The sequence below is a fragment of the Meleagris gallopavo genome, chromosome 3 (genome assembly GCF_905368555.1).
Source record: "Meleagris gallopavo chromosome 3, MGAL_WU_HG_1.1, whole genome shotgun sequence".
Lineage (NCBI taxonomy): Eukaryota > Metazoa > Chordata > Aves > Galliformes > Phasianidae > Meleagris > Meleagris gallopavo.
In genome coordinates, this window is record NC_139406.1 from 29,832,755 (window position 1) to 29,847,539 (window position 14,785).

The following is a 14,785-nucleotide window of genomic DNA, read 5'->3' on the forward strand; positions in this document are numbered from 1 at the left end:
TATTAGATGATCTAGGCAAAATAATCATAGAATCACAGACTGGTTTGGGTTGGAAGGGACCTCAAAGACCAGTTTCAATCCCCTGCCATGGGCAGGGCTGCCCCCCCACCAGCTTCGGCTGCCCAGGGCCCCATCCAGCCTGGCCTTGAGTGCCTTCGGGGATGGGGCATCACAGCTTTTCTGGACAAAGAGATGATAGGAAGAGAGAAAGATAATAGCAAGTCCCCACAGTGAGCAAAACGATGCTTGGAAATAAACCAGAGTACGGCAGAAACCCAAAGAGTCTTCCTAGGGAGACTACCCAGTGATCTGCAACTCTTAGTAACTCAGATCAATGTTTGGAGGTTTCACACAGCCTAAAACTAAGCTGAGACTCCAATGCTGCAATAGAGACTGTCTCCAAAATCATGCAAATAAATAAATAAATAAATAACTCTATATCTATATCTATCTATATATGTGTGTATATATAATGTGCCTGCAAAAGTATTACTTCATTTTTGGCAAATGCAGAGTGAATAGCAACACTCATCTGAAGCACTGTGAACTAAGGGGAATTGACAATCTGTCCATAGCTGCTGCAAAGTGATCTGAACAGCAAATAAACTTATTAACTTTCAACTGGATCCTGTTACCCTTACAAGTTGGTTGCCAGAAATAACAATGGTAAGTTTTTCAAAAAAGAGTGCCAGGCACTGAAAATATATCACTGTTTAGAATTTCAGGCTTTATTGTGGGACATCTGTCCTGTAAGAGCAAAAATGAAACTTGACCCAGTGGTTAGAGAACCACCATGAACATTAACAAAGTACAAAATATTCATAACTGTGCCTGGGAAAACAGTACCTTATCTTTACTGGATTAAAGTTAAGTATAGGAATACTTACTCACTGCTACAATAGGGAAGCAAAATTCCAAGCATCTGAAAACATAAACCCCTCAAAACTTGATCAAGTTACAGAATGACAGCTACAAAATTATATCTTTCAGAGCTTCACCCTCCAAGTATTTCCCTGCTAGGATGACCATTTGAGTCAGTTAAAAATATTGGAAGCATAAGCATTGATTATTGACACCTCGAGAAAGAGCTGGTACACACAAAAACCAAAGCAGATTTCATGTAACAGGGACTGCATTAAATAATGAAATAGCAACTGATAGTGCATGTTAGGCTACAATGTGTGAGTGTGGCTAAATTCAGATTGGATCTACAAAACAGTGTTGCTCTCTGATAAACAAAGCATTTCAGATGAAGAACTGGAGTCGCTGTGATGCTGGAAGGGGACAATCAGAGGAAATGAGATTTTATGGATAGGTAAAAGATGGATAGCAATTCATAGGAAGCTCTGAATTTGGGCTCTATGTCCTGCCATCACTTTCCATAATGAGGGCCTGCTTCTGCTGAAGATGTCAGTGGTTTCAGACTACAGTCATCACATGAGCTACTGCTCCAGAGGAATGCATGTTGGGCAATAAGCAGTAGCACCATCCCAGTGTCAGGCAAGAAGAAGGTGAGAGGAGATGGAGCTCCCAGTCCCCAGAGGGCCTCAGGCAACAACCAATATGGGTTCAACAACTAAGTGCACCAGGGTAAGCAGATAAAGTCATTTCAGTTGCAAGCACAGTCATGCAAAGCAGCTCAGAGCTTATCCGAAGTCCAGTGCTAAATTTAGGTTCAAGCTTGTATCGTATTACAGCAGCCTATGAAGTCAGGTTTAGCTGAGAAGAGATGGGCATGCTGTGGGGACCACTGTCCTTAGAAGCCTGGCTGTTTTCTTCAGATCCCTGAGATAACAGTTCGGCTCACACTTTCCCTTTGCATTATAGGGCAAGTTCTTCCGTATAAGAAAACCCACGAAATAGGAGAAGGAAGGAGGAAGGGTGAACAAGCGCATCCTTCCTATTAGGAAAAGACATTCCTGAAGGATTCTATGGTTCCTTCACCAAATCCCACACGCAAAACCATCCATAGCCTGATGAAAACACTGCCTGGCAGTGCTCAGAAGGTACACAGGGAACAAACTGCTGGTATCAGCATAAAGCAAATGGATGAAGGAGAAGTTAAGCAAAAGCACTGCCCGTAAAAAGAGGAACAAGCATACAAGCTCAGTTGTAGCTGGTGGTCAGATTCAACTGTGAAGTTAGCTACTCGCAGTGGCTCAGGACCAAAATACCCTCAAATAATCCCATGATCCCACTGTGGTTTTGGTTGGTTTGTTGCTGTTATCTATAACATTAAAAAAAAAAAAATCCCACACACCCAAACCAACAACAATTAATCCTGCTTAAAAAAACCCACATCCAATAAGGACACAGCCACTGCACTCTAGATTATTTCCATATGAAGTCTTAATTTCAAACAGATGATAGCCGTTATGTGAAGCAAACACGAGTAAAAAGCCTGAGTAATGGACTCTGAAATGTAATTATTTTAAACGGTCTACTTAAGTAACAGCTAGCATACTAAATCCACACATGGACAATTAAGAAAGGGAAGGATGAAGGCTGAACACTTCCCAGTGTGGCAGTTGTACTGCCCCATCCAATGTGATGGGGGCCAGTGGCATGGACACATGCTCTGCTCCTTCCTCACCTCTCCTGTTTGGTCTTTGGCATCATCCAAGTACAGAACAGGATCTTCTTGCAACAAAACAGCAAGCAAAGCCAGATCACACATAACAAGTCAAAGTCATGGTTTGAAACAGTCTCCCATCTCAGCTCCTCAGTACAAATGCACCGCTATCAAAGGAAGGCATTTATAGCCATTTAGTCTTAGCCTACAGGTTCACAGTTGTATCATTATTTCTAGGTTAGAAGTGGACCATGCAATTTTATTCATATCCTACCTCTTTCCCAACATATATACAGCATTCTTAGTTTATTGGAAATAACAGGAAGCTTACTTGCCTTCTTCAGCTCTCATATAAAGGTTCAAGACAATTTTAGGCCAGTTCTTGAGGTATAATAAAATATAACCACAGAAAGGAAACTTCCCAAGAATTACCATTATTTTCATCCTGAAGAGCAGAGTGGAAACTGCATAAGACTGTGAATTTCTTACTAAATTTTGAAGTAAGGAAGACCTAGGTTTAAAGTGCAAAACACATGTAGTCTCATTTTCAAGGCAGAAGTTCAGCAGCAAGTAGCTAAACAGGTAAATGAGCAAGTGACTTTGTTTTAAACTCACAGGGAAGCTGCGGTTCCTGCAGTCCTCACACTTCCCCCAATAGAAAAGACCATTTCAGTTTGCTTACCTACACAAGCAGAGAAGAGACTAATTTTCTACAGTATGAATTACTACCTGGAGCTACCTCATCTCCTAGAGCACCTGCTAAGCAAAGTCTGCAAACTGGCTAAAAAGTCAGTTGACCATCTTAAGACCATGTTAAGAACTTAACCATCTGAAGACTTCTTAAGAAAAGTCAGTTGACCATCAGATGACCACCTTAATAATTTGTAACTAGTGTACTCTGTACCAAAATACGGTGCCAGTTGCAGGCTGGTTTTGCAGTCATCTGCATAGCTGTCTGATAGATCTCCAGAGGTCTGCTTCTTCACTCTTCGTCTTCCTCTGCTCTTTGGACAGAGAATGCATGACTGCTCTGGAGGAGGACAGCACCATGCTCATCCCAGCACTTTCAGGCAGCTGTGGCAGCGTTTGACAGGACCACTGGTAATTGCTTCTAACCTGACAGTATCCTATCATTTCAGATCACAGAACTTATGACATTATTAGAAACAGTAAGTAGTTTAGAATTTCTTGCATATGTTTTTACCTTCACCTTAGACAGCTGTACTCACACCACCTTATGCACCCAGGTGGAATGAGGAAAAAGGGGAAACCCAAAAGTCTATCCAAAACAAACATTTCCAACCTGCTGTAAACTATAATAAAATAGTCTTCTGTAAGATTAGATCACTTGTTGCTGTGCAGAAGGTTTTTCTTGCAGTGTGCAAAAGATCTTCTTTGCACAGAGCAAAAAAAGACTATTCATCTTAGGAGAAACTCACAGACTAGTAGGTGTTGGTAGGGATTGAGTCCAACCCCCTGCCACAGCAGTTATCCTAGAGTATGTTGCCCAGGAAAGCATCCAGGTGGGTCTTGAATACCACCATAGAAGGAGACTCCACCACCTCGCTTGGCAGCCCATCCCAGTGCTCTGTCATCCTTACCGTAAAGAAGTTCTCTTTCGTGTCTGTATAAAACTTCTGATGTTCTGATGTTGCCCTTTTGTTTTGTTATTGTTGTTTGGTTGCTTTTTTTTTTTTTTTTTTTTTTTGCATCTTTAAAACAGTGTATCAAAACTCCAAACTGGCATCATATCCCAACAGGAACCAGTGCTGGCATCAGCCCACCATCTGGTGGCAGCAGGCATGGCTGGTCCACATCCCTGTGCCGAGGCCTGCTCAACGGGCCTGTCATGGCCTCACAGCCCCGTGCAGGTGGCATTTTGAAGTGCAATAGTGCTGGCAGTTCCTGGTTAGAAGCCTGGAGGAGAGGGCAGTGGTTTGGTCTGGTTTGTTGAGTAACAATCACATGCAACAACAGTCTGTAATGGCATAAGTAGGAAGAGGCAGGGCTGCTGGAGTATTTACAAGTAAGGAAAGCACAGTGCAGCGAAGAGCAGCAGGACGTACACCTACCTAACCCCAGCTCTGCTTGGGTTTAATCCTCTGATGTAAACACATCTTTGGCATTTGAGAGAAGGGAAAGGAGGGGTGGCAGGATTAAAAGACATGCTACAATGCCAACAAAATGAGGCTCAAACCAAACAAGAAAGAGTGAGCTCTTTCAAATGTCATCATTTTCAAAATACTTTGCTGGTTCTTTACAAAATGAAGCACACATTCTTTAAGATTTTTTTTCCCCTCATTGAAAAGTTGTTTTCTGTATTTTTTCCTCTTCTCATGAACTAGATATTCATTCCGACAGCTGCAGAATGCTGACTAGTTGGGATTTTTGTGCAGATCAGTGGGGACAAACAGGATTTGGCTCTCTCCTTCCCCACCTCTGCACCCTCCCTTGGTTTTTCTTTGACTGTTAAGCAAACTTACTAACTTACTCTATGCATGAGAGGAAAGAGGATTTCACATTAGTAAATTCCATCAACCAGTGACAGAAGGAAGAGCACTGGCCTCTCAAAGAAAAGAGAAAAATGGCTTTGGGGGGGCTTTCTCCCTTCTGTCAATGACAACTGACAAGGAGAGAGACACAACGATGGCCATTTTGGATCAAATGCCTTTAGGAATCAAAGGAAACATCTCTGCCTGATTTCTGAGTATCATGCTGCTTTGGCCCTACCGGTACCCATCAGCCTTGGGAGTCCCCACCTCCATGAGGATGTCCCATTGACACAAATGATGCTATGGGAGTGAGGAGGAGCCAGAAGAAACAGTGGGATGCCTCTTCAGTTGAGTGCTTCCCACTCATTTCTAGTTGTCACTGTGTCCTAACGGTCTGCTGCTCTGTTCTCACAACACCCTGCCTTGGTGTCTGTGAGTGCACCGCAGGGCCCAGATGCCTGGGCAATGCTCAGCAGCAGGCAATGCAGTGTGACTGCAGCAATGACAACACAGAGCTGGTCTTTCTCACTGAGCCGATCACTCCTCACAGGAGTGACAGTTTCCATCTGCCTGGAGGCAGTGTGTGAGCTCAGTACCTTGTTTCATAGGAAGGATTTGAAAATAATACGTTTGAGTTTAGATGAAATCTGTAAAGATGCATCTTTTTCTAGTAGTGATTCAGGTACATTTTTTTGGTTCTACTCCCTTAATGAGGAATAATTTGTCTTTCCTAGGACTCAGCTATATGTAGAATTGTTAATTATTTGAATCAACAGAATGAATCCTAGGACAGCGTTGCCCTTGAGCAGACCCTTAATATTTCCAGCCTAGAGCAGTAACATATACAGCAAGAACTTGGGCAAGAAGATAGGCTGTCTCAGATTTCAAAATGGTTCTGTTTTCTGTTTCAGTAAGTACTAAAAAATTAGTCTTTGAGAAATTCAAAGCAGCAACGTAATTGGTTATTCAGTGAATATTTTACTGTCCTCCTAACTGTGACAAGTTACTATAATACGGTCACTAGCAGGACTGACTTTCTTTGGATGGTCTTTGTTGATGCAGTTCCGAGTTCCCAACTCTTCTATTATCAAGAGAAATATGGAATCATCCAATGGTTATGTTAACAACTTGCTTTATACCAATAAATTACTTGAAAGAGAGTTTCTTCTCACAAACAGTAACTTCACGAACACCTTACCAGTGCTTATGAGTGCTAGGTGCTCATGCATCTACTTGGGAGGCAGCAGGAAGACGCACAACAATACAGCCTCACTGCAGTGAAAACTCCACAAAGGAGGTGGATACTTCTCAAAACAAGGTGATTGTTTCTTTGGCATTTTCAGTTAATACTATAATATTGCATAGGATCATCTAAAGAACCCGATACAACTGACAGACAAAACTATCGGTGGTAATGCCATGAAGCTTTCAAGGTGAGTAGTTTAATGAGAAACCCAGCTACTTTTATGTCAAAGAAATTAGATTGATACAGGAAGAAGTTTTAAGTTGTGCTCTTATCTTCTCTATCTTCCTGGCAGAATTTGTTCTGACAAACACCTTCACAGACAAGTCCCACCAAGGAGTGGGTAAGATTCATCTAAATTCCTTATGAAGTTTTGATATAATTGAATGAAACACAGCAAAGGAGAGTAAACAAAGCAAATGAAACAAAAACAAATATCTACCCTTAAAACACCAGTGTCCACAAAACTGAAGGACAATACAGTTCCCTACAGTTCCTACAGCTTTAATTAGCAATATTACAGATATAGATAACACTGTGTAATCTTTTTTGCAAGATGAGAACATCTTGCAGGGAGAAGAGCTGTATGCTACTAAAAGAGCTGCCTTGTACCTGTGCCCAAGACCAAGCACAGAGGAAGTGCTTCACACAGTGCTCCAGTTTTCCACCAGAGGGTCTCTGAAAGAAGGGACATCACCGAACAGCTTCAAGAGAGCAGTAACAACCATCAGTACAGGCTCCACAAACCACACTGATTATCAGCACGCTGCCACTGTTACAGCGAGTCCAGTTCTGTCATCTCTTTGACAGATGAAGAAAACTTCTATGTCACTGTCTGGTGCAACCAAAATCATATTTCATAGGCGTCTTATCCCACACAACACTGATGTGTTGAAAACTTATGTATCATCTTCATGTCCAAATCAAACACAATTAACAGACAGACCCAAATGGCCCCATTTCTTGAAGAGAGTTGATTTCTCTGGTATTTTTTATGCAATATGTAAGAACTTAAGGAAATCAGCCCATGTAGTAGGATGCTCAGAGCATGCAGTAAATGAGCCACAAGGAAATCTGAGGCTTAGTGCACCAGTGTCATTGGTCAAGCACTTCTGCTGTTTACATTGCTGTGGATATTACATCAGCTTGGGAGACAGCATTATCAGCTGCAGGTAACACGCCGGCAACACTTTGCAAGAGGCACCACTTGGTCAGAATATGTGGCCTCCTCTCCTTTATCAACCAACAAACTTGTTCTCCTCTAAGCAAAAGCTTCACATGGAAGCACAGTGTTTAACCACATAGCCAGATTGGAACAGAAACTCCCACTTTACTATTAAATCTGTTCAATCAAAAGAAGCATTTCAGACAGCAGTCTGTGATCTCCCAAATGAGACCAACCATCCAAGCTATTGCAATTCAGGCGTCTGCCTTGGGATGAGGCAAAGGTGGGAACTGCCTTGTGCCCATGGATTGCTGCATAGTGGCAGAAAAAAAGGCACTTGGTGGGCATGTTGTTTCGAGACCAGTACAAAGGAGACAAAGGTGCTGAATTGGAATGAACTGACACAGCTGCACAAGCCTCTTCAGCTACAGTTCCTGACAGAGTAAAAAACAATACAAATAATAATAATAAAAAAAACCCCTTTCTCTATTTACAAAAGGGTCAAGTGGGACCTTCAGGGAACCTGAGGAAAACAATAGACTAAGTGATGCCAATGTTTATTTAAGATCATCTCTGACATTTATCACAAATCTGACTGGACTGCACTCAAACAGCCTCTTCAGTTTCCACGAGAATTCAGAGTTCCAGTCGGAGTGTAGCTTCAGAGAGCTGCAGCATACCTTAAGGCACTGGTCTTGACGCATTCAAGGGATTCAGTAGGCAAGTCATTAGCTGGAAACAAATAAGGCTTTGAGGGTCTGGTGTTTTGCAAAACCCCTGAATCACACAAAGGTATTACAATTTTTCTTCAAGAGGTGTTTCAGAACCATGGCACGGAGCTGCAATGAACTTGTGCAAGGCAAAGAAACCACACAGAAAAGTAGAAATGGGATAGTGCCTCCTAGCAGCCCAAAACCATGAAAAGGAGCCACAACAATGAAGCATTTTATCCCATCAGGGTGTTGGCACCAGCTGCGTCCTACACACAGAGAAAGACAAGCAGGACTAAGCATGCCTGCAACAGGTAACACAGAGGTAAACTTGCTTTGAGCAACAGAGAGCCTGCACTCCTGCTTTGGGATGAACCTCAGTATTAATTGGCTGAGCTGGTTTAGTGCTTTGTCCAAACTACTTCACAGAAATACGTACATATGCACAATCCGCAATTAAATAATTCTTTGCTTTTTCTTTTAGGGATTCACATTCAAGATCACACACACAAAAATATCTAGGCCAGATCAGAAGAATGATTGGCTTTGACTACAAAGAGCAATTTTGAGAACTAGCACATTCAAAGCAGGCCATAAATATGACTAGTACAGAATCGGTTCCTGTGGTTTTCAGCATCTGGGAAAGAGAAAATTTTTGGTTTTAAGATTTGTCTCTAGTTCGATCACCATCTGAATGGAATTACACGTGCAACTTGATCTCGCTGTCTCAAGGATACTTTTTTTTTTTTTTTTAAATATCTAATTTTATTTCCCATGGGGGAAGATTCTCTACCCTGGTAATGGAAATGACACTTTTCATTCCCATCATATCCCTGACTAAGAAGACTACAGGAGATGTTGCGAGGAGTTCATCAGCATTCAACAGGCCATTAGTTACCACGTCACAGCAATTACCTGCAGTGACAGCTGTTACATCTGAGATCCTAGCATATTTGCTATCAGAACTGCTCATTTGCACTGCGTCCATTTAATGAGCACAGGTCTGATTACCACTTTGCTAATCTATTACGTGGTTAGCTACTTGAAAACATTTTCAGACCAAAAAGATCCATTAGAGACTCACATGCTCCCATTAATCAATTCATGAACATCGAAACCATGACAGAAAACAGCAGCCAGAAAATTCCTCCTGTTTTCACAGAATTTGAAATGAGATCTCTGCTGTGAAACAATCCAGATCTCCTCATTATGCAGCCAAGGCAACTACAAAACTTGTTCTCAAATTATTTGGTCTGAACATTCCCAGCTCTGAAGTCGCCACACCGATGAAGGCTGGGCTTCTTTCCCACTTTCTATGGGCTGGACACAAACCCAAGTTTTTCCTGGACTACTTCACAGCATAGGTGCTTTCCTTTGCCAAAATTGAGACTGTAGGAAAGGCTTATTTCTAGAGTTCAGAGGAAGTGGTGGTAAAATCTCTTAAAAGAAAAACACTGGTTAATCTTCTTTCTACCGGCAGTTCACCTCCAGTAATGCAAGCTATCCAAATGGTTCCAGTCACAGCAACAGCACAGTGACATAGCAGAAGAATATTAGAACAGTAAAGAATCATAAATTACTGAAGCAAGAATTCAGGCTAGATTTGAAGTTAAAGCTGGATTCTTACAATCAAAGAGACAAGGAAACCAGTAAAGATGCTTTCAAAGGCAGGTTACTGTCTATACCCTGAACAGATGCTATGGCAATTACTTGGTTTATTGTCAGACATAGCAGCTTGCTTTCATCTCAGAGGTTGGTTCTGATTTGGACTAGCATCACCCGGCTGAAAGGCTCAGCATGAGCTCAGCATGGTAGGGATCAGTTGACACGGCATGAAATGGAAGCAGAATGCTACAACTGCATTCTCTAAGATTAAAGAAAAAAAAAAAAAGTGAGTCATGCAGCCAGTTAGTTTTCATCTCAACATCTTCAGTCTCAAGGTAATTTAATAACTATTTATGCTTCTTCAATTTCCTACATTAAAACTCTTGTTTTTAAACAAAGAAAATACGATTTTGCTATTCAAAGTACTGTACACCATGTATATCACCTTCACAGATCATCACAGCTGAGTCTGGTCAAACAGTTCTCAATTATCAGTGTTTAAGGGTCAGACAAACAACTGGCAACAATTTGCTTGAAGATACTTGTATGGAATTCTAATACAGACCTGAAAGTAAACGGCATTGTGATGCTGATCATTTTAACCTGACTCTAAATCTCTATTATTACAGCAGATTTCAAACAAGATGCAAGACGTTAAAGCCATTGAAATTTATTCTGTGACCAATGACCATTTCCTGCATTTTTTCACTACATTAACAGTTCTTCCATGCTCTCAGATTATGGAAAGTTTAATAACCATTTCCCAGTCTTATGATGGATACTTGTCTCTTCTTAATTGGAACGGGACATACAGTATAAGAAATGTGCCTTGCCAAGGGTTTGCTCATGTCTCTGAATGCGTTACATTACTTGAGCAAACAGAGCAACAAAGACAGATTCTGCAGAGAGGGAATTAGAACTGTCACCTTATTTATGCAGCTAACCTGGAACACAGAGATTCTCCTTTCCTTTAGCAGTACTGTCTCTGATTATATCCACTGCAGTTACAATATGGAAAGTTAAGCTCGTTTGTACATTACCACCATAAAAATAAAGCCACTAAAATGCAACTTAATTTCATATTGAAAAAAGCTAGCAGAGTAGTTACCCAAAGGTCATACCGTAATGTGTAATGCACGTCAATTCAGTTAAAAGGCACTGGTGTTTCTCAATAAATGTCTTTGCACAGCCAAATGAGGAAAAGATGAAGAACAGAACACTATCTCTAGAGCAGACATAGGAAATCTACACTAAACACACTGAAGGCAGTACAAAAGAAGCATTTGCTAATTCTCTCCAAAATACAGCTCCTGATCTTCTCACTTACCCTACTTGCATTTGCTGTCAATGTCAAACAGGATATCCACGTTCGGTTTTACCTCCTACATCTGATCTGAACAAAGCAGCTCTAAGTGCAGAGGTGCTGGAGACCATCGCCTCCAGAGCCCAGAAATTATTCATATCCCTATTAACACAGATACGTTACACACTACGAAAGAACAGAATGCTATTTTTCAGAACAGATTGAACACAATAGGTACAGAGATTCTAAAAATTCCCAAAGACTTTAGTATGAGAAGAGGAATTAGATTTAAAGGAATCAGGTATTTAGAGTCCACTAATACTCCCATTTGGAGCTGGGACATAAAAATATGATGCCTGACAGTGGAGGATCGCCATTAGGAGTCTGCAGGTAAATGGAGACACCAGGTTCAATGTCAGCAGTAAGCTCCACTGACAGCTGCCACAACCACAGTATAAGAAAAGCAAGAAAACCAGGTGTAGGAGCTATTCTGTGGCTATGTTTGGAAGATGCTTAATGCCACAGCATATTTGAAACGTACGTTGCTGAAGGGACAGTGATTCTTTACAGAAGCCACGTGTTGCCTCCCAACGTAGCCTCAGCAACTGCTGAGCACAGGCCAGTGACACTGGCAAGCTTAGCCCAGCCTACCACCACCAACCAGCCCCAGTCAGCCCTGCCATTTGACTGGGGGAGTGAAGCGTTTTGAACCAAGCACTCAAGAGGCTGCAGATAGCCTCCAGTCTCCCCCCAGTGCTCAGCAGGGAACAATCACTAAGGTATGGGCTGTGCATCACGATGAGTATTTCAGTTTTCCAAACCTGATACCTTGATATAGGGATTTTAGTTGTGCAATGATTATTATCATAATATTACCAACCAATGTGTGATCTGCTGAATACAGGTCAAAATCCATCAAAGTTATGGATTAAAAAATTACAAAAAAAAAAAAAAAGTAACTGCCATGGTTTAACAGGATAAGTATCACAGAAATGATCATAAGAATTAAAAATATAAACTGAAAGTGTATTGGTTTTTAAGTGTTCACTGATGAGGCACATAAGGTCCAAAGCACTAAATTCAGAAATTTTTAAAACATCCAGAACTTATACATTGCTCTTCTGATTTCACTATTTCTCACTCCATGAAAACTTAGTCAATCTGAACTAAAACTTCTTTTCTCACAATGTTTTCAAAGGGATGTAATTCTGAGCTTGGGAAAATGTTTCTGAATTATCACCTAGCCTCATACTTAACCCCCTGTATGCTCCCCCACCCTGCTCAGCTCAAAGCTTCTTTTTGCTAAGATAAAGCAAAACTAAACTCCCAAACATGATCTAAGACATCACGCACTGATACAGCATCAGGCTGTGGTCAGTATCATTGTGGGCTAATATCCAGTCTGAGGTGAACATTAACTGTACTTCACGAGCAGTATAAAGGCATGAGGGACAGCAGACAATGTAAGGAGCAAGAAAGTGTGCCAACTCTAACTGATGACACTGTCACCATCCCATCCTCTTCACCAACCGTACCAAGGGGAAAAAAAGTTTCTGTGCAACCATTAAGACAGACTCTTTGTTTTAGTCCTGAGGGCACACGTCAGTACCTTCCTAATAACTGCACCATGCAATTACTTTCATTAATCCTCTTCTACCTCACGAGATTTGTAGAGCTTTCCAAAAGAGAGGGCTATGAAAGATACCTGTATTTAGATAAATATAACTACATCATCTCATCCTATGGATTTTAAATAGCAGTATAACACAGCAGTTTGTTCTTTAAAATTTTCCTGTTATGCAGATGAAAACTCTTGTGTACTACTGCAGAAATAATGGAGATAACACTGCCTAAGGCAACTGGGAGCAGCAAATATAGAATGGCAGTAACAGTCAAATATAATTCCACACAACTTTTGCAGGAGTCTAGATTTAATTTGCTTTACAGGACAGTTGGCCAAACAATGACATTTATCATAAAAATATCCTCTCCATTAAGTAAATCTCATTTTTCTTTCCAAAAGAAAATTCAACATATAGCCTGAGCATTCAGTAGCTCATTTTCATGATCAGCTCACACAGATTTTTCTTAACAGAACAAAACAGTTAAAAAAAAAAAAAAATGCAGACCCATGTAATGACAGTCATATTGCTTTTGGCTATGTTAACTTAAAACCATTATCAATTTAGCTATCTTTCTTTATGTTTTATTAGAAAAAAGCAGCAGATCAACATTACAATTCAGAATCTAATCTAAATATGCACTTGACGATGAAGCACATCTGAATATGGAGTGAAAAAGGATTCCAGAAAACCTTCAGTTTTGCCAATCTCCTGCTACCCACATCATCTATCTTCTCTTCTGGCTTTCTGATGACCGAAATCAAAGAGGGAACAAAAGATTTATGGCTATGAAAACAAAACCATAGTACAGTAGTATGAGTTCTGGGTGCTAAGTGTATCCCATCAAGTTAACTTAAGGACTTCAACACGTACTTAAATCTTCTGTTTGGCCACGAAAGTCCACGAAAGCTGACTGACCCAAATAAAAACTGAAATGTCAGGTCTGGACAAAAAAAAAAATTAGACAGCATGTTAACCTCCAGTTTTCAGACAGTAATAAAAAGATACAATTCCAACAGCCAAGAAATTGAAATAAAAATGTTGATCTGACATTCAAGAGCTAAGTTTATTCTTACGCTCATTTTGTTTGCACCCAAAATTATCTTAGACCCACCAGGGAATAAAGAAGTATTTATGGACTATCACACAATTGAAAAAAAGAGAATTGCGTTTTGACTTGGTTATCATCTCCCCACTGAGGTATAAAATCTACATATAAATTTGATACTTCACTATAACAAATTGTACTTTTCATAGTTCTGATTTAGTTTCCATTCAACCCTGTTTACTTTTTTTTTTTTTTCTCCTTAAACTACAGAATTCTTATCTCATGTTATTGAATCCATTTCCCAGCTCTCTGCTTATTTGTAGATCTGTATTTAGTAGTCTGGTTACCACTGCTAACCAGGAAAAAAAAAGTCTTGAACTTTCTTCATTACAACAGCACTTTCAGCAGAGGTTACTGATGTGCAAGCAAACTACGACGATATGCAGCTCCTCAGAAAGAATATTTCATTGATTATGTTTCCACTGTCCAAATGTTCTCTACGTGATTTGCTAGAAGAAACTCTTTCAATCATGTAAACATCAGTGGGCGCAGTCTCACTAGTATGTGTGGTAGTTTCACATCCTTTTACAGGAAGGCTGGTTCACAGCTACAGAAAAGCTGCAGGAGTTCTAACAGGTGGCAAACTGTGGATTCTGCAGAGAAGTTTCCTTCTGTTGCTACTTAACAGTGTAGCCAAAGTATTAGCCGAGGTAGCCCAGTCAATCCTTTACTTTCTTTAGAACCTCTCAGAATATTTCTGGAAGGGTGACATTGCGAAGTAGCCACTGCTGAGAGCGGCTGCCATTGCAGTCTCTGATGCTGGGTACCTGGCTGTCTTCTTCGGTGGCTTTGTCCAGGCACTGATTACTGTTCACATGCAGCAGGGTTAATTTCTGGAAGACAAAAAGAAATGAGTTAAACAAAATCACCAAGCAGAATAAAGAAGTTTTAATATCCGTTACAATTCTTCCATAAGTAAACAGGAGCTAGACAAGACCTCCCTCGCTTACTAACCCCAGAACCCA

General features: G+C 40.7%; 1 protein-coding gene across 3 annotated transcripts in view; it reads right to left on the reverse strand.

The window, feature by feature from the left end:
• Positions 1 to 13,003: 13,003 nt before the first annotated feature.
• Positions 13,004 to 14,785, reverse strand: part of GALNT1 (polypeptide N-acetylgalactosaminyltransferase 1) — a 76,364-nt gene continuing 74,582 nt past the window's right edge. For all 3 annotated transcript variants that reach the window (XM_085220527.1, XM_085220526.1, XM_085220525.1), the window contains one exon: positions 13,004 to 14,653. In XM_085220527.1, coding sequence (XP_085076653.1) covers positions 14,507 to 14,653 — 147 coding nt within the window. In that variant the 3' untranslated portion in view covers positions 13,004 to 14,506. The remainder of the gene's footprint in view (positions 14,654 to 14,785) is intronic.